The 26,764-nt window shown below is 33.2% G+C and overlaps 3 protein-coding genes across 4 annotated transcripts; 1 reads left to right on the top strand and 2 right to left on the bottom strand.

The window, feature by feature from the left end:
• Positions 1-681: 681 nt before the first annotated feature.
• On the top strand, positions 682-7,298 carry LOC144839619 (ribosome biogenesis protein WDR12-like). The gene is made up of 9 exons (XM_078695058.1): positions 682-818; positions 2,178-2,266; positions 2,854-3,067; positions 3,633-3,748; positions 4,173-4,373; positions 5,285-5,373; positions 5,917-6,057; positions 6,159-6,470; positions 6,740-7,298. The coding sequence occupies exons 1-9, from the start codon at positions 760-762 to the stop codon at positions 6,806-6,808; spliced, it is 1,290 nt and encodes a 429-aa protein (XP_078551184.1). The 5' UTR covers positions 682-759; the 3' UTR covers positions 6,809-7,298.
• On the bottom strand, positions 2,670-11,293 carry LOC144839625 (tRNA N(3)-cytidine methyltransferase METTL6-like). Of its 2 annotated transcripts, XM_078695066.1 has the most exons (7): positions 11,226-11,293; positions 10,361-10,620; positions 9,806-9,940; positions 9,163-9,333; positions 8,376-8,517; positions 7,635-7,792; positions 2,670-2,688 (listed from the first exon to the last, which is right to left on the bottom strand). In XM_078695066.1, exons 2-6 carry the CDS (start codon positions 10,598-10,600, stop codon positions 7,641-7,643), a joined length of 840 nt encoding a protein of 279 aa, XP_078551192.1. In that variant the 5' UTR covers positions 10,601-10,620; positions 11,226-11,293; the 3' UTR covers positions 2,670-2,688; positions 7,635-7,640. The 2 variants fall into 2 exon arrangements, with proteins under 2 accessions (XP_078551192.1, XP_078551191.1); XM_078695065.1 differs by lacking the exon at positions 2,670-2,688 and having other exon boundaries at positions 7,380-7,792.
• Positions 11,294-13,783: 2,490 nt separating this feature from the next.
• LOC144839607 (uncharacterized) lies at positions 13,784-26,536 on the bottom strand. Its single transcript, XM_078695042.1, has 15 exons — positions 26,410-26,536; positions 23,052-23,244; positions 21,982-22,162; positions 21,408-21,522; positions 20,662-20,868; positions 19,930-20,125; positions 19,373-19,535; positions 18,856-19,079; positions 18,105-18,241; positions 17,795-17,983; positions 16,495-17,510; positions 15,786-15,920; positions 15,579-15,680; positions 15,047-15,104; positions 13,784-14,888 (listed from the first exon to the last, which is right to left on the bottom strand). Exons 2-15 carry the CDS (start codon positions 23,188-23,190, stop codon positions 14,739-14,741), a joined length of 3,012 nt encoding a protein of 1,003 aa, XP_078551168.1. The 5' UTR covers positions 23,191-23,244; positions 26,410-26,536; the 3' UTR covers positions 13,784-14,738.
• Positions 26,537-26,764: the final 228 nt, after the last annotated feature.

The raw sequence follows: 26,764 nt of genomic DNA, 5'->3' as shown, positions 1-26,764 counted from the left end.
TTTACTTGATAGGAAAAATATCGGGGGAAACATGGCATCAGCACAAACATTATAGTTACTGTAGATGTTCTTTAAGCCTGTTTTCCAGTCGAAGTTGAGTTGCGGTGAGTTGCGTTGAATTCACCGGGGAATTCACCGGATTCAACGATTTTACTGGAAAACTTAGTGGTAAAACGTTAAAAACCATTACAATCTGCAATCTGCAAACCGAGTTCAACTTCAACGTTATGATGATTACTGATGACCACACTCTAAAAAGAACTGTTGAGTTTCTTGACGTTTCGCTCAATATGCTTCAATCTTCCTCAGGATTGAGAGCACGCCCAGCGGTGTATTGATAATATACCTCCTTGAGATCATGTGGGTATAAAATTAATTTTATGCCCCATGCTGAGATTTTGATACCCTTCACACTGGATTGTAATAGTAATAGTATTATGTAGATGCATGGTAGATGTATGGTGAGTTGTTTTGAACTACTCTGCCGTCCCGATTTCGCTTGGTAGCCATATATGAACGATGAAATAAAATAAACACAGCGTAAAAAATGTGATTTTTTTTCAAAAAATCAAATTACATTTTATACACGTACCTCAGTAGGCAAAGCGCGCCATCTATAATATTGTTTAGACTGCATAATGCATGAAGCTAGTTGACCTTACTTTCTTATCAACACATGTTAGCCTATTGTGGGGTGGTGGTTTATAAAATATATTAAATCCCTAATAAAATAGATTGTTAGTTATTTCAGACAGTATTATGGACACTACAGGTTGTGGATCATATTTACAGGCTAGATTTGTAACAAAAGATCAAAAGTAAGTTAGTTTTACAGAGCTCGGACAAAAGAAAAGCTAGCCTCGGTCTGTTTGTCCTTCTCTTGGCATGTATTTGTACATCATATCCGTGGTGCTCACTTTAGGCTTGTGTTTCTAGGCCTTAGTAGTGCTAAGACAAACCAGGGAAGAGTAATTTAACTTTTCCCTGGACAAACTAATTGTCGTTATAAAAAGGGCCTGGGTATGGCATGCATGGATGGTCTATTGATTGTCGACACTGGCATGCTTCTTGCTCACTCAAAAAATAATAAAGTAAAAAGAACGAAATTATCAATAAAACTAACTAGGCCTAGGCTAGGCCTATATTTTATAAAAAAGCCCACACTTTGATCAACCCATTGTACAGTACTAGTACTACAGATTTTTGGGTGTTGGGAAAACTAAAGGTGTGCTCTAAAAGGAAATAGTTGCACTTTCTTTCAAGAAATTGAAATTAAGTGAATGGAACCAGTGAGCCAGCGTTTACTATACAGTATATGTTGACATTAAACTGAATGTAACTAGTCGTGACCATAAGAATAACGCACAACGCAATTTATAGTAGTAGTAGTAGTAGTATAGGAACCAGTATGCGATACATAATTGAGGAGGAACGTCATTTAATTATTAAAAATATGGGAACAAAAAGTCTATAGATTACACTGTATTGTATCATAAATTAATTTTTAAACTTATTTTAATCTTTTTCCATGCATTATGTTAACTGTATAGAATTTTAAATATCATGAATTGTTATGGTCAAGTACAGTAATGTATCTGCGTTTCACTCCATAAGGCCAGTTTTAAGTATACAGTGTATACAGTACAGTTCAATACTATTTTATTGAAATGACTAACTGATAGTTGCCAATCACTGTCAGTTTGCTATCGTTGAACGACGTCAATCAACGTCATTGGAGCTAGATTCACCTACAGGGTTTGATCTCAAAACCCATGAGAAAATGTGTTAATATTTGGATATTCTTTATGACTGTAATAATAAATACAAATCATTTTTGGAAAACAAAATTGACATAATTTAATGATGTATATTGGATTCACTGGCTTTATACAATACTGTAATCGTCTCAAAGTGCAGTGAACAACAGTGTCCCCTTGTGTTGAGATGAAGTACATCCGAAAGATGAAACTGGGAAACTTTAAAATTGCACACAAGCCAGATGTATGCTGTACCTCCATTTCCTTATTATACCACCAGAATAATGGCCATCAGGGAGAGCCTTGAACCTGTGCCAAATTTGACTATGGTTTGCAGCAGGTGCCGTAACCACTTGGCCACTCAACAATTATATACTAATTTCATTACTGTACAAACTAAAAACCATATTTTCACCATAGGTTTGCAGTAGGAGAATCGCCATTTTCTGTGCCTGAAAATGTGGGACCTCAAGAATTGAGTGCTCTTATTAATAAGTTACTGAATGAAGGTACAAATTTGTTATTTTGGTTTGCCAAGTTTTAAGTTTTTATTTTAAAGCTCAGGTACAGGAATGAATTTGAAATATACTATCTGGTTCTATAAACTTAAAACAAATATGTGTAACAGAAATCACGACAATAAAACATGAATTTCTTATTAAAATTGCCAAATACAAAATTCTGCTATAAAAGACAGACAGAGTTTTTTCATTAGTTAGGTAGTTTAACCAATGCAATAACATATCAGGTGACTCCCTAGAAAATGAAAAAAGTGCAAAAAAAAGTTGGTGGATAATTTTTGATATAGCACAAAAAAAAATCTGAAGTTGAATAAGAACATCAGAAACGTAAAATTGAAGTTATATTACCTATATTTAGTCATCTGATAATATTTTTTGCCACACCGTTTATCTTTCCTAATTGTTTAAATCTGCAAAAGAATAGGGTTTTACTGTGTAATTTAATTCCCACTGATGAACAAAATCCCCAAAATTTATGAAACATAGGGGAAATTATAGATTGATAATTATTAGAATTAGAATGTATGATCAATAGAATCGCAACAGATTAACAAATTAAATGTTATGCTTTGCAGAGAAAGCGGAGGAAGATGTGCAACAGATCGACTTTGACTTCCTCATCGATGGGGAACTCCTACGAGTCTCTGTTAGCAACCACATGGAAGAGAAGGGAATATCCTCTGAAACTGTCGTAGAGATTGAATATTTTGAGAAACATCCAGCACCAACTCCAGAGGGCAGTCTGTTACATGACGATTGGGTTAGCTCTGTGCAAGGCCTTGAAGACAGGTGTGGTTAAGTGGGGAGTTTTAGATAAAAAGAATAAGGATATTATGGTTTATTTTATTTTTCCAAAATTACAATTAATTATGCAATACATTTGATTGAAACAGCACAACCAAATCCAAGCACATATACTGTAAAAAGTTAGATTTTTGTATAATTTACCTGTAATACAAAAAGCAGATTTTATAATAGTTTCTAAACAAAATGATAAAAAAAAAACACATTACAGTACAAAACCATCTTACAGTAGAAGTGTCCCCTTACTACATGTGTCACCTGAATAGAGGTTGGCAATACTAATAGTGTAATAAAACAATATAGTTAAAACAAGTGTCCCCTCGAGATAGGAATGATCCCTGAAAAGAGGGGTTTCGCAGAAGAGATTTTAAACAATTTATTGAAATATAAATAAAATTTAGCGGCCATCTCAGTTAGAAAATATCGGTCCTTAGAATGCAAATTTGGCCATCTAATCGCCAAATTATTGTAGATCTGTTAGCGGACACTTTTTCTGGCCTGACGACATCTTAAACTTTATTTCAATAATAATTCTTTCAATGCATTTCAGAATTATAACTGGTTCTTACGACAACACGGTACGGATGTGGAACACACAAGGTGAAAACTTAATGACATTGAGTTACCATTCAGATCCTGTCAAATGTGTGTCGTGGATAAAGAAAGGTATGGCAAATAAAACGGTGACAACATTTTACTCGATGCAGAAACAAAACCATACAAATGAAGATATTTCTCACAAAAACATGCAATAACAAAACACAGCAAAACTTTTTCATCAGTCAATGAAGCTGAACCTGAAGTTTACACAAACTGGGTGCACACAAAATGAATGACTAATGTGTGTATGTAAAGCTCTGTCTACACTATAAAACTAGTTTGAGAAAAAAAGTGTGATGTGCCCTAATAGGTAGTTAATATGACATCGTCGTGTCCATATATGGGTTTTATAGTGTGGACAGAGCTTAAACTCTCGAGTTTTTCTAGGTGATGTAAATGGGTAACTACTCTATTTGTAATCATGGTAAACTGTCATTAATATGGAGTTATGCTTTAAATCAAATAATTACTAAACATAAAATGTTTTCAGATGGTGAGACCAGTTTACTCGTCTCCGGATCACATGATCAGACTTTAGTGATATGGGAAGTGAATGAAGAGAAGCAGACGTACCAGGCATTACATAGCTGTAGGGGGCATGCAAGGAGTGTGGATACTGTAGCTGTTGATAAAAGTGGTACTAAGATATGTAGTGGGTCCTTTGACAGTATGATTAAAATCTGGTCAGCAGGTAATTTACCACTGTTACTTGGGAAAGTTTCATGATACACTGCTACATTTTGTCACATTTGTTTTAGTGATTAGGATAACAACTGTGATACTATAGATTTGCCTTGATACATTTACATAACATTTGCTTGTACTAGAATCAGCTAGCTTATCAATTCCTACAGTATGCCTGTCTTCATTAATAAAAACTCTAGAACTTTCCTTAAATTAATACCAAATCCTATGGTAAAATTAAAAAACATTTTTTTACTATCACGGTTTTCTACGACAGTAATATGCATTGTTTAACATATACCCCTTCCACACCAAAACAAAACTCTGGAGTTGACGCCCCGGTGTTTTGGTGCGAAAGTTAACATCAAACAACTCCGGAGTTCAAAACAGCCGGGTTGAACAGCTGAACGTTCTCAGGAGGGCGAACTGCGGGGAAAGGTACCAAAATCAAAAGGTCATCCTCACACGATCACTTATTGCTGCTTTAGTTTATTTCAAAATACATAGCGGGTCTAAAAAATAATAAGTAGTTTCAATAAAACATTATATGACTGACTTCTGAGACTTTTGAAAATAATTATTAAATTAAAAATATTATCAGTTAAAATGATTCTAATGATCGTCGCTATGTAAACAAACAAAATAATGTAGACTGCAACATTTACAATTTTATTTTATAAACTCTGGTGTTGCTAGTTTAAAGTGAAAGGGGTATCTCCGGAGTTTCTCAACGTTTTGAATGGTCATAAACCCCGGGGTGTCTCCGGAGATCACTCTAGAGTTTTAGTGTGAAAGGGGAAATAGTGGAAATAGAAATTGGTGCTCACATGATTACAAAACCATGCATGCTGCTACTGAAATTCAAATTGTAGTTGATGATGAAATAATAAACACATTAAACACTTTAATTTTGATTAGTTCCTGGAACAACTGAAGACAAATCGGAACGAATAGAGGACCAACATAAAAAGAAAATCAGATCAGAAAAAAATCAACCACTCACAAGGGTAATTTTTAAAGAAAAACAAAATATAAAGTACTGTACTATATACATACATCAGCTTAGCCTGAAATTCCGTCGTCTTAACTTTTTGATGACGATAAAGTTGCCATTTTCCCGTTAATACGGAGAACTACTAGATATAATGTACATATAACCTTAAATATACAGTTCAAAATACACTTAAACGTGGAAATTTCAAATCTCTAAATAATATTTGAACTTTTAATTTAATTGTTTAACGAAATAACATTTTTATTGGGTTAAAATGGCTGCGTTAAAAGCAATACATTCTGCGCGGCATTTGAATGCGAGGCTCCTGGTTAGGAAGGCTAAGCCTATTTTGTTCCACCAGAGCCACGCAATTCAGAAGGGCCCCACGCCGCGAGACAGAGGGGAGGGAGAGAGATATAACTAATAAAACAGATATGTCGACTGTATATGGATATACAGGATATTCGTCGTCCTCCCCTAACCGTCCCTACTATTAATCATTTAGGACAAATTCAAAAGATGGCATCTCAAAAGCCTAGTATTATTTTGTTAATAGACTCCGCTCCTGACACTAGACGGACACAGGGAGGCAGTATCATCAGTTTTGTGGTACAAAAACAATGAAGTGTGCAGTGCATCATGGGATCACACAATACAATTATGGGATGTTGAATCTGGTGTGCAGAAATCAACACTGGTAAGGCTTTATTTACTATTAATAAGTAGAAATTTATTTTTGCTTTAAGTATTTGAGTTGTATATGCAAAACTTGTATTATTTTTTTTTTAAACTTTACAGACCGGTACAAAGGTATTCCTTTCAATTGCACATTCCGAAAGCTGCGGTCTGTTAGCATCCGGAAATGCTGACCGGCATATCAGAATATGGGATCCACGAAGCAGCGAAGGCACTGTTGTCAAATCGTCTCTCTCGCATCACAACGGTTGGGTGACCACAGTGGATTGGTCACGTGTGAATCCAAACCAGTTAATCTCCGGCTCCTACGATCAAACTTTTAAATTGTGGGACATAAGAAGTGCGAAGGCTCCACTATACAATATGTCTGGATTAGGAGATAAAGTCTTAGCTGTTAACTGGAACATTCCTGAGGTAAAGCTGACCTTTTATTAATATTTTTAACAAAATAATTAATTAAAAAGTAAAATACTTCTTCATTTATTTGATTATTGGTTGGTTCAAACACTTTTCAGTCATTTAACACATACAGTAGTAACACCCTAAACAAGTGAGGGGCAATATATAAGCCCAACCTTTTTTAAGGTGACACACCTATTAAGGGGACATTTTGCTGGGTTATTAAGGTGTCCCACTGCATACATTTTGTTGTATTATAAAACTCTTCTTTTTTTATATTTCAGTTGCTACTCTTTGGAGGAGCTGACAACTGTCTTCATGTTTTCCGCTCTGCTGAGATCATTCCAAGGTGAACATTTGACGCACACATAATAAAATATTATTGTGTTACAGAAAGTGAATCCTGAGCAGTAGATAACATTCAAAACTTGAATGCTTAGATATGAATAGCAGAGCAAATAAACTAAAAACTATGATGATGTGAGGAAGTTCAACTAAATCGAAACTTTTTCTCGGTGCTCAAACAGCTTCCCGGTTGTGTTAGGGACCACAATTATTCTGCTGCAATTACTGCAGTAACTACATTTTTTTTTTTACATTTTAGTTTGTTTTATGAGGTTAGTTACTGCAGTAAACAGTGTGTATGATTACACATAAAAACAATGTGTTACTGCAGTACAATCATTTTGACACTTCCACTTAACACTGTTGTTACAGTAAGGTGCTTAATAGATCTTTGCCATTTGTATGACAGTCAGAAGGTCTTTCCAGGTGTAAATCTTAATACTGCCAATAAAACGTATACTATGAATATTTTCATTTGTGTAAATACTGTATTCATTTTAAATTGATCAGCATTTTGGTCACATGCTTTAATGGAGAGTTATCTTAGCGCTATTCAGTCTCTGTATACAAAGTCAAAAATGTAATTCACCAATTTTATTTCCTCTTCACATGGTACACCTGGCATTATGCCTATTACTTATATAAATATTCATTAAACAATGTTTGGTATCTTAATGGACAGTAGTTTAAAAGTTCAAGAGTTATCTCAGGGGTATTCAATCTGCGTACACATTTTTATATCATCAGAGTCGGAGTCAAAAATTATTTCACATTATTTTTAATACACCTGTCATTATGCAAATTACTTCTAAATATTCATAAAGATTACTTTACCATGTGTCATGATGCAGGGGATTCTGGTTTAAGAAACGTTGATTGCACAAAAACTCTTGGTACACATAGCCCTTCTTTCTTGTTGACCGTTTCTCGGAGCACATACTCGTTCTTGGCAACGGTAAATCCGCTTTCTTCGCATAAATCTTTCACAAAATCTGAAGAAAAAAAAATTTAAGCTGAGTTTATTTAGCACACATCCAACACCAAATATATAACTTGCACAAATGTTAACTACCCAGCTAAAACTAATACTAAAAGTATGTATGTTTTGGATGCAAGATAGTTGATTTAAGTCAAGTGGAATTTGTAAGCTACAGTTTCACCAGCTATACTGTTACTTTTGTACACATATAATAATTTAGTGCATCTCAACTATGCCTTTTTGTGGAAACTGCATCCATTTTTTTATGGAACTTCACCCTATCTTCCATTTGCCTCAAAGTAGCCATACAGGTGTAACCATGACTGAATTAGTATACTGAAGTAAAGGTTCTTACACACTTGTTCCGGCGCCGGCAAATCATATTGAATGTTTTGTTTTAACGCGGATATGTGCATTTTAATTGCCGCATAGCTGTGTGAAGCATTGTTAAAACGAAACATTGACGTTTGATTTGCCGGCGTCGGACCCATGCCGGAACAGGTGTAAAGAGTCTTTCAACCCTTACTTATCAAGATATAGGTTAGTGCAAACAGGAAAATGAAGTACACTGGATTCAATGGTTCTGGCAACCATACCTGTCGTGAAGTAGAAAGCACGGGTACCATCTTGTCTAACATAGAAGTTTTCACTGATCTTGTGTCCTTTTGAAAACCTCAACATTGCATGATCATACAGACCGTAATCACGAAACAGAAGTACACCACCTGGTTTTAGCACCTGTATGTTAATTGAAATATAGGGTTATACAGTATATCAAGGCCTATTTATAGTGATAACTGTAATATATTGAGGGAAACATTGCTATTATGTGCATGGATATGCACATATAGAGTAGGGAATTGTCTCAAGGTGTGCTGATCTGGCTGACATAGTGTCCGTAGAAGGGCCTGATTTTAATTTCCTCAGTTTCCAGTTAAGTCCGAGGATGACAAATACCTTTACGTATGTTGATATGACGATTTTCTTTGGTCATTTGACACTATCTTTAGTATTTCACAGAGTTAATATATTGTCGAGAATTACTCTAACATATTCACTCCATGACATACAAAGCTTCTCCCATCTTTATTCTATTATACGTATTAAGCTTAGGCTTAGCTTTCGGCACAAAAGCGAGAAATTGGACGACATGAAAAAAGTATACCGTAAATCTTCTAATTGTAACCCTGGGTTATTATTCTTTGATTGTTTTTTAGGGTGGGTTACTATTAGAGTAGTGGGTTATTATTATAGATTGACTTATAAGGTGGGTTACTATTATTAGAAGGGGGTTACTATTAGAGTGTGGGTTACTATTAGAAGATTTATGGTTAACGCATTTTCTTTGTATGTATGTGTCTATGTAGAGATAATTATACAAACCTTATAAATATTCTTAAAAACATCTGCCATCTTTTCAGGATGAATAGCTGAAAGTACAAATAGCATGCTTGTCATATCAACACTGCCCTCTGGTATATTGTCCATTAATTCATCCTTAGTAAGATCACATTGAAAAGCATTCACTCTTGATTCATCGTATAAAGAATTATCCTAGAAATAAATAAATAAAAACTGATAACAAAAAAGTGATTTTGTTTTAACAATTTAACACCATGCTTGATGAGAGTAGACACTCGACTCAATCAGAAAGTTGTCCCCAAAAACATGAAAAATGAATATTAAAAAAAATACTTAGAATAGACCATTTCGTAGTTTTAATAATGCCATAGAAAAAAACTTAAAAAATAATGTTTTCACTTATAAAAAGACAAAATAAACGGTTAAATTCAATAATAAAAAAAAGCCCATTGACTTCCAGTTAATTAGACTATCTTTTGTGTTAAATTACAGTTTTTCAGGTCAATAATTTTTGTTTCAATCCAATTTTTGGTCAAAGTGGATAATTATATGACATTAAAATGGCATATTTAACAACAAAATGTGTTTTTTCAGAGGAAAAATACATCTTGAAACAATCTGCTCTATTAGACACTTTATAGATTCAATGAATAGTATTACTTACCTTCACAAATTGTACTGCTCGTGGAGAAAAATCACATGCATGTATCATCAGGTTGGGATTTTCTTGCAGTAATGGAAATAATGCATTTCCAACTCCACAGCCAACCTCAAGGAGAGTTTGCTTTTTATTGTTACCCTAAAAAAAACCACTCTAGTTAATTTCTGAACTTATTCGGTTTTGTTCTTTAACTTGCACTCATCAGATGCAACCACTCTCCATTGTTCACCCCTCTGTCGGTCAAAGTTATGCGAAGAGCAATCATTCATAGTTGATTCACTGCACTGTGAAACTTGCTTTCACTTTTTGTTTTATTTTCCCTTCTGTTGGTATTTTAAAAATAAAGCTCAGGACATTTATTGTTTGTCAGTTTAGTCATTGACATTGGTTTTCATTTATGTCTCTTCTTTCCTTTGCTTTATTGGGATAGGAGGCGCCCGAGTTCTAAGAAGGCGCAACTGCTACACCCCACTTCCCTCCAGTTTATGTTCAATTGCCTTTTATTTTAAATCATCTGAGCCAGAGATTAGACAAATACAAAAGCGCAGAAATACTTACTGGTTCCTTAAGTTCATCAAATTCTCGTGAGGTCCAATGTCGATCTTTGAAAAAGTTCACAGAGTTACGTTTATAAAACAGGTCCCAATTGCGTTGAGCTTCTTTTTCAAGTTTACATTTTTTGAATTCAGACACCAGCTCAGAATCATTTAATAATTTTTCAAGTTCTTTTTCTGTTAATTTTCTTGGATGTTCTTCAGTTTTATTTTGTGGTATGGTAGAACAAGTTTCCTTATCCATTTTCTGTCTGTAGGCATAGGCTAGCATATATAATTTATTAGAAAGAAATGTTGTTAATAAATCTATAATATAAAGATTTAGGCCTAGGCCTACACAGTTTTTCGTTTATTTTATACAAATTTTTCCTACTGCATGCATCCATTCCAGACTCCCCTCTAGAGACTAGTATAGGCCTAACTAGGGAGGGGCCTAGGCCTAGTAGTAGTAGGCCTAGTAGTACTCTCTAGCACAATTTTTAGTATGGGTGAGCCAAGTTGAGTACGAGTTAGGGGGTACGAATTCAGAGTTGGCATGGCACATGCATGATGGGTACGAATTATTGACCTGTATTACACCGGAGCCTGCTACTTAACTAAGCCTAGGCCTACCTCTCTCTAGAGTAGTAAAGTAGTACTGAGTAGGCCTAGGCTAGAGTAGGGACCCTGTAGTGTATGGTAGGCCTGGTCCTAGATAGACCTACTACTTCTACATGCTTCTACTAGGCCTAGCCTAGCTTAGCTAATAAATTCCCTAGCATTGTGTTTGTTAACTATAAAGATCCTGAAAACCTGTTAATTTCATCTAAATTACATTTTTGTAATTATATTATAAAATACGGAACTAAAAAAAACCAAATCAAACCAACCTCACACAGACAAGTTTTTTCGTGTCTTTTTTCGTCATAAAATATTTTCATAACAACGCCCCCTATAGTTCACAATCGTTTAAATGTAAAAATGTATTTAATTATTTATTATTATATTATTAATGAAGCAAACAATAATTATGGTATGGTACTTTAACTTCTCAGTGAAACTTCAGTTCTGCCTCTGATTATATGAAATAATGTTTTGTTTTGTTTGATGTATTCTTCAACAGAAAACAATTTAAAAAGAAGATGCAATGTTGATCTTCTCTTTTAAAGATGTATTGTCCCTTGAAACACAAAAAATGAAGGTCAAAATATTCTAAATTTAAATTGGCCATATCAAAGTAATATTAAAGTTATTCACTTTAAGTCGAATATTCGAGCCAAAAACAACAAGTTTACGTAATTAACAGGTAAATTAGTTTGATTACATTTCGTCTGGAATCGTCGCGAGCGAAAGTAAACAAAGATTTTAAACCACGAGTATGCATGATGCTAATAGGATTGTTTACAACAGAAGGTGTTTTCACACAGATCGCGAGGAAGTTTTATGATTATGCATACAGAGTAGTCAAACAAGCGCGTTGTATGAGATATATTTTGATCGAAAACTTTTTTGAACAAAAAAACGTCTGTATTTCAGCAGTTAAATGATTTTTTTCGACTTATTTTAATTTATTTTAACTATTATGATACTTCAAAATGACCCACTTTTTTTTGAAATATTTTTTATTTTTTTGGAATTGGTCAAAGGGACAATATATCTTTAACTTTAATAATAATTATAGTATTTCAATTTATTTCCCCTTATATTTATAATGTATATTTAGTCTCACCGCTGTGACTCCACATATGACGATATTTTTCAAGGACCCTAGATAAATTCCACATACTCTACATCATGTTTTGTTTGTATTATGGAAACTTGGATTAGGGTCTATAGTTTTTGTTCTTCTTTATTGTATCAAACAATTAATCAATACAAAAGGTAGCCAAGATATAGCCGAAGCTAATCAAGCTTGGTACCTTTAAAAACATCTTAACTAACTTAAGCTACGAAATTAACAAATAAATAACAGAACTTAAAAGAAAATAAAAATTTGATAACGTCAAAAACAAAACATTTTGAATAATAAATAAATAACATAACATAACATAAAGTGCTGTATGTACTGTACTGTAATAAACAAAACCATATCAGTTCAATAGATAATATCTGATGGATTAACAATATATAAAACATTGTAAATTATAGATTATTCTTTTATATACTTAAATAAAAGTAATTCTTTAAGTTGTTTAGAGACAAAACATTGAAAGGCAACACGATATAGAAGATTTCTGTTTGGACACAGATCTACCAAAAGATCCAAATCTAATTAAGAAATTCATAAAGAAACATGACAATAACATTGTCTTGTTATTAGATGGGTTAGATGAATTACGGTTTAATAATCAAAGCTTAATTAGTCTCTTCAGAAAGAAGAACTTAAATAAAAGTACTGTAGTACTTACTTTACGACCAGAAAACATAGATGAATTTATAGAGTGTGATGTACATGTAAGAATTAAGGGATTTAATAAAGACAGCGTAAGAATAATTATATTGACGGACACTTCCGGTATTTTGGAAAACCAGATTTAGGAGAATCTCTCTTTCTCTCCCCTTGCAAAAATCCAATGCTACTTCTTTCAATGTGTGTACTGTGGGAAGACAATCAAAGTCTTCCTGAAAATAAGGCTGACCTTTTTAAAGAAATATTTCGTAGCATTTTAAATCAGCTTAATAAACAAGGGAACGTTCAAAAGATTTCTAAATTTGAAGAAACTCCAGTCGAATATGTAAATTCTATGATTTTGTTAGGAAAATGTATGTATGAAAGCTTAAAGGCAAATCAACTTTCAATTAGCAAAAAGGATATGACTGATATACATTCGAACAAAGATTTGGTTGACATGGCCCTAAAACTATTCAAATTCAAAATAGTATAATAAATGTGTTTAGTGAAAAACATGAGATGCTGTATCACAGAAATGTTTCAGTCATTTTCATCTTGTTTTGTCTCCAACTACGGTATTATAAATTGTGCTATTACCATTCAATGTTCACTATAACATATATATACTGTACTGTATAATATAATTCTATTTATAAGTTTTATATATTATTTGCTTAATATTTCTATTCTAAAATGTTTAATTTTTAAAAGTGTTATATCATATAAAATACAAAACATTTCCAAGGTTTACAGTGGAAAAAAAATAATTTGTCTCTAAAAATATATAATATTTCACTATTGAAATATATATATATATATATATATATATAAACTTTCTTCATATGCTGTAGAAATATTTTTATGTAGAAATATTAAAAATATTTAAGAAAAAAAAAATATACAACTGTGTCTCTATAGATCAATTTATGTATTGACAACTTTCATAATATACTTATTTAGAAATATTCCTAATAAAAAAAAAATGTAAAACGTTGTCTCTAAATATAATATCAATTTCACGTATTGAAAACTTTCATAATAATGCCTAAGTAGAAATATGCTTAACAGTATTTTACATTGGCCAATAGCATTTTTTTGAAATTTGAAGTATTTTTCTTAGTTTTATTATCTTAATTATGGTATGATAAAATGTCTTGAATCTTTAGTAGAAATATGCTTAAATACATGAAAAAGGCAGAGGATACCAACAACTTTCAATACAATGAATAAATCAATAGTTGAGTTATCTTTTGGTTTTTTTGCTCACAATGTCTTTCATACCGATATTACCTATGGAGAGCAACTAGCACCATTTTAATTTGTTTTAAAATAAAGTATAGTAGACCTATTGCACCTATTGCACAAGAAGGAATATTTCAATGAATGAAAAATAATCTGTCCATTGAATGAATACAAAACACTTGATAATGCACTTTACACTAAGATATAATGAACACAAACCATCGCTTCCATCTTGAATTGACTAGGCCAGGCCACAACAAAAAGCTGTAGGCAAGAAGAAGAATAATTGCCGGCATAATCTTACATTTATCAGCTTATTGAGCAACAAAAGTCTAAAACATTAAAGCGCAGTGGCCGTATTCACCATTCACACTTAGGCTAAGGGAAACATTTATCCTTAAAATACGAAGAATCTCTTATCTAAATGAATACAATTTTGGGGAAATACTTAAATGTGTATTAAGTTAAGTGAAATACTTAATATTTAAGGGAAATATCTCTGATTGGTGAATATGGCCTCTGGCTTTTGAAAAGAACCATTGAATATTCACTACACCATTGAATGTAATAAATAATAAATGCCATTTGGTATGGAATCAACCAATCAAATAGCAACAATATACAGTACCTGAGTGTGTTATTTAATAACAAAATTGTTCTTGATATAAAGTTTACGGTACACCACATGTATTAGTTCTGAAGAGAACTGTTGAGTTTCTCGACGTTTCGATCAATATGCTTTGATCGTCCTCAGGAGTGAGAATTTTTCTTACAAAATATCACATTTACTATTAGAGTTATTTAAATTCTTCTCTTTATCTTGCTCAGGTCCGACAGTAATCTTGCTAGTGGTTTCTTCTTCTTTTACATTCTTTTTCTTAATAATTGAATCTTTAGGTAGTTTTATGGTAAACAGTAGCTGACAAAATAAAACAATCAAACTAAAATAGTATGTATTTGAATCAAAAAACGCAATATTGCATGGTACAAAGGATAGCCTTCAAAATCCTCAAAAGGAATTTACATCCTCAGAGGAAAGTAAAAGTAATGTATATGCACATATAAAAATATTTGTACCTTATAGAGATCGGGGTCATTGACCTCGGATTGCCCTTTGACTTCTGAATGTGAAATTCTGCAGATAAAAAAGAACATATTTCAAAACTTTTCCTTGTATTACAAATTAACAATCATTGGACTTATAACTGCGTCAACCAACACACACGTATAAATGTATAAAGTCAAAGATATATTGTTCCCTAAAACATAAAAAGAGAAGATTAATTAAAATCAGACTTTGAATAGGTTATTTTGTAGTTTTAATCAAGTTAATCACTTCCATAGAAAAACAATGTTCACTTATAAAATAAACGCAATTCTACAGCTCACTATGTCGGTCGGTTGGTCAGTCAGTCAGTAAACACTAACTTGTGACTGCAGCCATGTATATGGCCTTGTTTCTTTAAATTACAGTTTTTTCAGGTAAATACATTTTTTTAAATCAAATTTTTGTGACATTAAAATGCATATTCAACATATTTTCAAGAAATATTTTTTCAGGAAGACATTACATCTTCAAAGAAACAATAGGCCTAGAGTATACTCATACCTTTGTGAAATCTGGTTAACCTTGGATTGCTCTTTGACATCTGCTTGAAAACGTGCAATGTTTCCAAGAACAGACCTGGGGCATTTAGAGTCAAGTGTCGTTCTAAAAGACAAAAGAACATATTCCAAAATAGAGAAGAAATAAATTAAGGGGGAAAAAATATTTGTATCCACAAGAGAAGCTAAATATTAAAAATTAACAACTTACCTTTCATTCCTAATGTCATTGATTAAATCTCCTGCTGCAATCGCCAGACTTATGGCCGCTTCAACCGACACACGCAAATAAAAATCCATTGATTTTCTAGTCAAACGAATCCGTCCGTGTGTTTCTGCTCCATCCCTAAACAAATAAAATGAATAAATGACGTTTTACTTCCAATCTAAATGTGAATAAAGACAAAGAGTAAAATGAAATAAATCTGGTATTTTATTTTAAACAAAACAAGATTCATGTCTTGCAGATACTAAAGCTCCGTTTACACTATCTAAGTTTATGTGATGTGTCCATATGGACATGATGATATATCACTACCATATTTGGGCATATCATTATCACTACCATATTTTGGCACATCACATTGAAACTAGTTTGGTAGTGTAGACAGAGCTTTAAGCATTCTTTTGTCAATTCTTTTGATACTACTGTACATAAAAGGTCTCATTTTTAGTGATTTTAGTACCAAGTCATGATTTGAACTAAGGATTCTGTGGTTGATAAGCAAACATTTTATAATCATTTAATTACTGTGACTCAAATTACAAACTCAAACCAGAGCATACAAAGCTGTAATGGTATATTTAAATGTATAGCCACTCTTTCCATTCTTAAAAGACAAGCCATGCAACAGACCACTAGGTACAACAGAGATCATAAAAAGGTAATTTTTAGAATATGTAATTGCTTTGAATCTTACTTTTCAATCTTCTTAATGATTTCTTTCCATATCTCATCTTCAAGGCAAAACCGATACGGAATTAAGTGCAAGTAAGAAGGAAGTCTTGGCAACATGTGTAGCTGGATGGCAAAGAGTATCGGTTGAGGACTGAAGCGATGTCTGCAAAGAGCGATATTCAGCTCTTCCATGTGAGGAGGCGATTCTATGTAGCTTGGAGAAACAAATGCCACAATCTTTGATGCGTTTTCAAGAATTGATCGCTTTTCTTGATCAGAGCAATCACTTGATGCTACTTTGAGATGTGGAGAGAACTCTTTGATCATATCGATGAAGTATGAGGCAAACTTCAAATCAGATTGAGTGCAGCTTACTGCAATGTCATACCTAACATCATCTAACTCCTTGGTAGCATCTTCTTCTTCTTCTTTATCTATCTGTACTGTACCTCTCCTCTTTTCATCAGTTTCCTCCATGACATTTTCTATCTTTCTTTCATTGTCTTCTTTTGCATCATCTGTAATTTCAGACAAATTATTATCCTTTTTTTCAAGATCCAATAATTCATTCTTATCAATCTGCACATTCTCCGTTTCTCCTTCCAATAACTCTGGTCTTTTTCCATCAGTTTCTTTCTTCCTTCCGTTTTCTTCTTTCGTATCTTCTGTAACTTCACTCTTATCTAACTGCAGACCTACATTCTTCTCTTTCTCCAATAACTCTTGTCCTTTTCCATCAGCTTCTTTCAGATCATTCTCTTTCTTTTTTCCCTTTTCTTCTTTTTTGTCTTCTGTAGATAATTTTCCATCTTTTCCCTCTACATCTTTTTCCATCTTTCTTTCTTTTTCTTTCTGACCACCACCTTCAATTTCTTCAACCTTTGCTAACCCTACTGTCTCTTCCTCTTTCAGGTAAAAACTCTCAAGATCCCATGGAAATACCTTCTTATACCACCTATTATTCAAATTATATCGGGCACAAAGCCCTGTTCTTCTGAGTTTTTCTTGACTTTTAAGGATATCTGGAGACTCTTTTGGCTAGAAAAATTAAGAATCAAGAATTAATATGGAATTCTCTTTTTCATAATACACATGATAAAATCCAATATTTATTTATTATATCCTTAAACAAACTGTACAGTGAACAATGTAAAATTCACTAAATACTGGAAACTCTATAAGAAAAAATCTCAGAAAATCCAAAATGTGTTGCTACGTTAAATTCTTTTTTTAATCAGTTCAAAGTGTGAAGATATCAACAGCCAAAATAAGCCTACACCTTTTTTATCATATATCTAAAAATGACTAAATTTCTTGTTTACTTTAGTAAATAGATTCTGCATCTTGGATTTCTGTCCTCTGAGATGTTGCAAGATTGCTGTGCATGTTGCTTGAATGGCTGGTGTGAAGAACTCTCCAGTTGCCTTCACAAGTTGAATCTGTTTGAACTCAAGAGGAAGTTCATCCAGATCATCATCCACTAGAAACGGTACCATGATCAATTGGTCACCCTGTTACAAGAGAAAGAGAACAAGTGGCAGCATAAACAAGTTGTAGTGTATGTCAATTGGTCTATCCATCATAATCAATCATCAGTTCAATTTCTAGTAAAAATCTCCAAATATGTCTCACCTTTTGACAATGTTTACTCAAGGAGAGATTGAACTCTTCCTGGCAAACAGGAGACAGCAAGTATTCTTTAGTTACAACAGCAATGAAGCACTTTGTACCATCAATGGCATGGTACAGCATCTGCTGCCAAGTGGCACCTGAGAGATCAAGAAAAATGTTGATGAAGTTGTTAATCAATACAAAATGTCAATACAATGTTACTTTTCTCTGCTTTCTAAGCAGCAAGTTATAGTGCAATTTCTTCAATAGGGAGATTCAAATTTTGCTAGGTCAGGTCAATTGATGCGTCTCTGGAGGTCGTCTGGACCTAGAAACCATTAAACTTGTCTCGAGGTGGGGACAGATATTCAATATCTCTGTATGCACAGTCGATTAACATTATGGTTGGTTGTTGGTCTTCACAAATCCCAAGCTCTTTATTATCTTAGCATCAACTTTACATCACAGTACAATAAGGACCTTTCAATTCAACGACCAAAGACCTAGGAACTACAGTAGTTGCATCATGTTACAGTAATTCATTGTGTACATGCAGAGGGGACATTGTGATCTGCTTCCTCACTCGATTGCTAGAGACTGTTTTGGCCAATTTGTAGGTAGAGTAGTAGGTCTTACTGTAGGCTCAAGGGTAATGAACCAAATGTTCCCTATGAATTAGGAATAAGAGGTTTGACTGTAATTTTATTTACTACACAATGCCATAAACATTTGATGAAATATGGTTCAGTAATATTAGTTTCCTGGGACATACCTGTTTTTAGTTCTTCTGTATCAAAAAACACCTTTAAATTAGCATCAAGTGCTTTGACGCATTTGATGACCTCTGCAGCCCTATCTGCATTACGATGACTGTATGAGATGAACACATCATACGCAAGCTTTGGTTGTTCGTACATGACCTCAGCATGAACTTTGACATCAAGGGTAGCAATGAGTTGTACACAGGCTGCTGAAATCTTCTCAGTATCTTTAACGCTTAAAAAAACGAACAAAATTAATCATGCTAAAACTGAATAACCAAAGGAGACCTCATACTTCTTATGTAGTAATTAAAATAAATACATGGATAAACTGATGAATTATGTTTTGCACAGCAAAACACACCTCAAATGTATATGGAACAATCCATTTTTTAGTGTGTATAATTAAAGTTCAATAAAATATTTGTAATTATGTTCTATTATTTGACATGCTCAAGTATATGAATAAGGTCAAAATATTTAGCTAACTTATAATCTATATAAAAGCATTGGAATTACAGAACTTACAGACAATCAACATATTGTACAAGTCCCATATAAGTTGGCATGTCAGTAATAGGCTCTGCATAAAATGGCGCCAGCATATCACGCTGAGCTGTTCGATTACAACAGAGAGCCATGTTATACTGTTCCATACATGAAACGCTTTGAAGGTAATGGGGAGTAAGAACTGAAAGTAAAAGAATTTGATTGTCAATAATTCTGCTTGATTGGGGATGGTTTAATATGACATACTTACTCCCTCTGCCTGGAGTGAAACGTATAAGTACAGTAGTAGCCTATGGTGTATGATTCATAGTTTTGCCAATGTTAAATAAATGTAGGAGTAAATGATAGAGTTTAAATATCCTTACATACAAATGAAGGATATCATTGTTAATAATATATCAAAGAAAAAAAATTCTTTCAATAAGTTATTAAGCTGAAAAAGTGAGATTTAAATGATTGTACCATTCACTACAGTGGCAATATTTTACTCCAGGGGGTAATTGGAACATAAAACAGACAAATCAGATGTCAGAATGTCATTCTATGACAAGACACCGACCAATAAATAATCCTACCTGTGATGACCCTGGCACACCTGATCATGACTTCATACATGTCTTTCTGCCACACCTCCTCTTTGTTTACCTCATGTTGACTGCCAAAGATACGAATGTCAGGCTTAGCTAACTGTAGTTTATCTTTAATAATAGTTGCAATATTTTCATCTTCTTTTGAGGTAGAAAGGTACACATCATACTCAATTGGAACGTTCTGGAAAGTAATTTAATATACCGTGTTGTGATAGTATTGGTGACTACCCCAATTTGTAAATTTCTTTCTTTGCAAACATACATTCATTTTAAGTATACATTATTTTCTTAAAAACTAAAACTACTAAAAATATTAATTATAAAAACAATGCCCTTCAGATAGGTCGATGAGCTGTTGGTTGCATATCTGCACAATAAGATCACAGTACACTAATTAGAAAGAACCAACTCACTGTAGCTTTTCAGTTTGAGAATAAAAAGGATAAATACAGAAAAGAGTTTTTTTTTATGGTTTTAAAGTGTCATTTTGATTGATGACTCAGGTTTAAGAGCCTTTGGTAAAAGTCTCTGAGAACTATAAAGCCATGTAATCAAATGTTATGTATATTTGTTTTTTTTTCATTTTATAAGCTGCTGTTTTCCTCAAATTTCCGCTTTCCTTTCTTTTTTTGTTAAGGTAACTTTATTGAATTTATCTCTCATTGTGATGAATGGAAATAAAATTTGAAATCAAATCAAACAGTAATAAGATTGTACCTTTCGTTGCAGTTCTTTCATTCCATATTTTTCTTTCAACTTTTCAAACAATTGACATAATTGTTCATTTTTCTTCAAAAGCAATTCTTTGTTCGATACTTTGGATGCATAAACTACAATTTTTAGTTTTCGCAGCGGTAGGCCAGCCTTCATCCAGTTTACAGCTGCCTCTACCATACCATTCATCATACTTTTCTCATTATGCCCCTGCAAAGAAAACAAAATAATAGTAGGCTAGTAATCTACATACATAAATTTGACCTTTGATTAGTTCAAACATAATTGTTACAGCAACCATTTTATTTCTGTAGCAGAAATCTCACTGGACTTTGATTAAGACTGGTAAACTCCTTGTGAACAGTCTGAAAAACTTACAGAGTTATGTGGCAAGTTTCACCACTTGTGTGAACATGACAATTTATGAGCCACATTCACAGAAATCTTAGCTTCTTAGCTTGGTAAAAAGTTTATAAAAGATTTAATTTTTAAGATTTAAAATTCTACTAGATTAATTCCAATGCGAATTGGTCAAATAAAATAATGGCCAATCTTACTATATGTTATTCTACTGGCCCCAACTAATAACATCATAGAAAGTTAAATAAAATGTGCAAATCCTTTTTTTTTTAATTAGTCTAGAAGATCAAAAAACTGGTGCCAATTTCAGTACTATTTTACAAAATGCCACAATGTTTTGTTTGAAAATACAGTAGTTCAACACTGCACTATTCTACTTTATGGTTTACCTGAGAACCTGTGTTGAGTAACGGTGTAATCACCGATCCATCTTGATTTTTCAATATAGGAATCAAACAACGAAATACATCTCCAACAAGTTCTTGCGGCCTAGAAAAACCAGTGCTGAAAGAAGAAATTGGCATTAATCGTGCAAGTGTATAATTAGTGTCATTGCTAACAGTCACAGGAAATGACATCACAGTAGGTAGATAATTTTGGCACAAATGGCGTGTCATACCTATATTTGAGCTCAAAACGCCCACTGGTGACACTACTGGTACACAAACTCTATCCGATTACAGAATTTATTTTATTTTGAAACTTTTGTATCACTGAATTTGAAATGAAAATTTTAAATCAAAAACATGTCTAAGGTTGGTTTCCACTTGGACTCAATGCAAGGAAATACATGCAAGTGTAATTTGACCAATCAAAAGCCACAGTTCTGATGATTTGTTGGATTCTAGTGTAAACCCACCTTTAAGATCGCACATTCTTTCCTACTCTTTCAAGTCAATTTATAAAAAATAGGGAGTTGACCATAAAATTACCATAATAATTAAAGATCACCACTGAACTTACTGTTTAGCTTCAAAGCACATAAGTCTTTTGAATGGCAGGTGCTCTGGAAGCTTTCGAGACCACCAGCAATGATGAACATCCCGTAGATCTTCAGCTTTATCCGCAGCAAGTTTGAAGACATCGATTCCAAGATCTCGCTTTAAAGCTCCAATAAGAGATCCTGCTGTTGGCATATAGTTACCTAGAAAATAGAAACTTCAATAAAGCAACACTTGGATAGTATGTATGTTTATTGTGCTTTTTTCTCTATTGGGGTTAAATTGTGGTCTATCAGAGTTACATTGCGGTCTAATCTTTTCTGTGAAAAATTACATTTGAGATACCAACTATTTTAATCCAGTGAGTGGGATGGTGTTTCTATAGTTTGTTTAGTGTTTACTCTACATTCTAAAACCTACAGTATTGGAGTTAGTTATGCACTTGTCAATTGTATGACCCACTATATGACCCCCGGGAGAGGTGCTTCATGGGTGGGACATTTACAAATAATTATTGACGCAGGGGTGTGTCAAAAAACCTAGATGGTACGTCATATCAATGAACAATGGTGCATCAATGTCCGTCACTTTACCACCGACCATATCATAAACAACATGTTCAGTGCGTCAAAATGGGTGCGTCATGGTCACCTAAAGGTAAGTCAAATTTCTGTACCTCTTAAACTCATTTGAGGATTACCTGAGGTATAAGAGAGTAACTGATTGCATGGTTATAGCTTGGATATTATTCAAATTAGCTGAACTCTGTTCAATGGACACTTTGAAGTGACTTGAACTGTGTGAACACACCTTTAGTAACAAAATACCCTACATCTTCAACCAGCACAACGTCACAAACAAACCAATCAATTCATTGTGGTTTCTGTATGGCAGAGAAATGGTAGTGAAACTGCTCAGGGAATAATTTCGCCAGTAACATATAACAACCTTATTGCTACACATTTCTAAAATTCTGTAGCAAAAAATACAATACAAAACTATGTTTCTCGACTTAAAAATCAGTTTGATTAGCAATATTGCTAAAAAATTGGTAAAATGGAATTTATCCCTGCTGATGCATGACATACTAACCTCGAAAGGCTGATGCAACGACAACATCAACTTTATCTTTCACAGGTAGTTTAGCAATGTCACCGAAACATAGCTCAATATCGCAGCCACCTAATTGAGTCACCACATGGATAACATCCACTACAATGAGGCCTGCCATGTTTGGGGATTTTCTGCTTCAAGTCTTAATATTTTATCAGTCTGTATCTTGCATCTATAGAAAAGCAATTTTAATATATCGCAATGTTAATATCAATCAAATCTGAAAAACACAATTATTAGGCCTATACTGTAATCAAATATTAAATTAAATTTTTATTTAACATGGTGTTTTAAAATCCCCTGAAAATAACATGTTATTTCTGTTAGTTAACACTTCCCTCTGCACAGCATTTTGTTTGTCAAATGTCATCGGTCAAAGATGTCTTCCGTTTCGTGAAAAAAAGCATTACGGTAATATTAATATGTATGCATATATATGTAACTAGGCTAGCGGATCAGGTGTCGTTTTCGGCCACCTCGACTTATATGGACTATACCATTATTATGATAGGGGTGTGGTGTATTATGTTTTATGTAGAGAAGGGTGTCTATTGAATGGGAAGACAATACAATTGTTCTGTTATGTAACCTACAGTACAAACTACAAGGAACAATACAAAACATCAAAAACTAGCAATGCATGTACTTTTTATAAGGCATGTTATTATTAGGTACTGTGTTAGGAAATGCCAAGATTTTGTAACAATATTACTATATTAACTAAAGATATTTTAAATAAAACAAATTTTATAGACAAATTTAATGAAGAACCATCTACTATTACTAACTGGAAAAGCCATTTAGGAAAAATAATAAACAAGTTGATCATAACGAGTGGTTTTTAAAGGCCCAATGCAAAACGAAATTCCATGCAAAACAACGTTAACGGAATATACTATGTATAAAGGAACTCCAAACCTTGAACAATATTTGTTAGATAAAACTAATTTTAAGAGTATCAATTTAAAATTTAAAGCAAAATCAAACTCTCTAGATCTTGAGGGTCAAATCATAACACAGGATTATGTAAGATGTGTAGTACGAAAAAGAAACAGTAAACCATTTTTTATTTAAATGTCCTTCATTAAACTCTGTTAGACAATAATTAAGTATGTACTGGGATAATTTTAATTGTAGATCTCAGGAATTAAAACACCACTTTATGCTAGACAATTTATTCACTGAAAATGAAACATTAGGAAAAATCTTTGATTTTTATTGTAAATAATATTTAATGAAAGCATGGGTTACTAGATCTACAATGTTATCAGCATTACCTCTCTCAACTAATTGATTAATATAGTAAACAAGCTACAGACATCTCTATGAGGATGTATCTGTAAGTTTTATTTATTTATTAGGCCTATCCTGTATTTTTGTTGTTCTGTTTTTATTTTTGTAGTTATATATATTGTACAATTTACATATTATGTATTTTCATACAGATCTAATTAATTAATTAGTTTACATTTTGTTTTGATGTTATGTATTAGTATTTAGAACTTTGTGGCTTATGTTATTTGTAATTTTGTCTGTAAATTGGATGCACCATTAACTGATAAATGTGTGACACCGATATAAAGGTGATTCCTATGAATAAATAAATAAAAACTATATAAGTAGGTATACTTACTTATTATATATAAAAACTAAACTAAACACTACAGTATAATCAAAAGTAAAGCATATTAAATACAGGCCTATTCCTATCTGGATTTAAACACTTTAAATTTGAGTACAATCGGATTCGAAATTTGAAAATCTTAAATACTACAATACAATCGGAATTTAAACATCCTAAATACTACATTACAATCGGTTAAATTACCTAAACTCTATAATGTTGTGATAGATGTAAAAGAATGTTGGTAAATGCATTCTAATCGGCCCAATCCTATCGGTAGATAAATCATATTTTTTATTTTCTTGAACTAAACATAAATAAAACGAAAGAAATAAGGATTGATTTTCGAAAACATAATTGGTCTGACCATGGAGAAATAATTAATTAATCCTAACTTATTTCTCCATGGTCTGACAGTATACATTAATTAAAGTAAAGGAAGTAGAGATTGTTAACAATTATAAGTATCTGGCAGTAGTGTTTGACTAAAGCTTAAATGGGTGGACATGTTGATCGTAGTTAAGAAGTTAAATACAAGGCTGACGTACTGCTTGAGGAAACTCGGTTCTTTGGGGTAAAGATGTTTTACTAATCAGTGATGTTCTATTTGGGCATATTGTATATTGGGCTAGGAATATCAGTAAGGGAATGTAAGGGGGATAAAGACCGAATTGAGAAGGTGCTGGGTAGAGCGTGGAAAGTAATTGGTTTGTCTATGCAAATGCTTGACTCGTTCTACAGTGAACGGCTTGCCGATGTATTCCATGCTATTATATTGGAAGACACCAATCATCCTCTTCATGGCGACATTATCAGCTCCGTTTTGCTTTCGCTATTATAACGTTTTGATGCAAACGTATTTCTACACAGAAACGTTTAAAAACGTGTTTAAAACGTTTTAGAAAAACCAAACCTAAAAACATGCAATGTCAAAATGCTGTGTTTTCTGGGAACAAAATGGTACAGATTCATTGACAAAATTATAATGTTTATTTGTTTTACTGATTACCTAAAAATCAGTATGTGATAGATCTTATTAAATGTACTACTGTCATCCTTATTAAATGTACTACTGTGTTATCGTTAGGTAAATTATATTTTTTATTTGTAACTGGAATAAAAACTTTCTTAATATACTTTCTGTATCTATAAATCCGTTAAAATTATTCAATATCCACCTTAGGGAATCCACCTAATTATATTAAGGAAGGATACCTAAAAATTGTATAGAAATAAAGAGCCATAATATACTGTAGGCCTATTAACTTGAAAACTGCAATTAATTCTACAGCATGCAGGGCGTAGTTGTTTTCCCTTTGTTGCTGAAACATAATGCACTAAACAAAAGAACAAAAGCAGCAGTATTTTAACACATTAACACACTCAATTAATAAATGGGACACCCCTATTTTCCCATCTTTTTATAATGGTATAGTCCATACAAGTCGAGGTGGCCGAAAACGGCACCTGATCCAGGCTAGCTAGGCCTGGGCTAGGCTAGGCCAGGAGGGCCTAGCTAGCTGGGGCCAGCCAGGCTAGGCCTACTACTAGGCTTGGCCTCTAGAGTCTAGCTAGGGCCTACCTCTCCATGTACTAGCTAGGCCCTATAGCTAGGCCTAGGCCTAGCAGCAGTATAACCAACATACATTTTACTAAGGATCTCCTTTTACTAAAATACTGAAAAAAGACATATATAGATCTACACAAAATCACCTTATTATACCACCGCATGACCTAGGCGTAGCCCAGCAATTGTCTTTTCAAGTTGTTCGTGTCATTTCAATTACACTACACATAATATTATTTATTATGACGACTTAGGCTGGTGTCTGATCATTTCGGCCGCCAGACATTTTGGCCGCTGGTTATGCAATTGCCAAATTCATGAAACGCCAAAAAGGACAAAATATGTATTGTTCATTTCGGCCGCCAGAATTGTAATTTTTCTTGAATATGTATGACACGCCATGTGTGTTAAAATGCTAATATTTTACTAAAGACGGTATTATTGAGTCCAATCGGCGGTCTTCAATTCCAGAAACAGCAGCGATATTTATGGCGTGCACAT

The sequence above is a fragment of the Antedon bifida genome, chromosome 4, assembly GCF_963402885.1.
Source record: "Antedon bifida chromosome 4, ecAntBifi1.1, whole genome shotgun sequence".
NCBI lineage: Eukaryota > Metazoa > Echinodermata > Crinoidea > Comatulida > Antedonidae > Antedon > Antedon bifida.
Note: the sequence above shows the minus strand (reverse complement) of the source record. Positions and strands in the feature narration are given on the sequence as shown.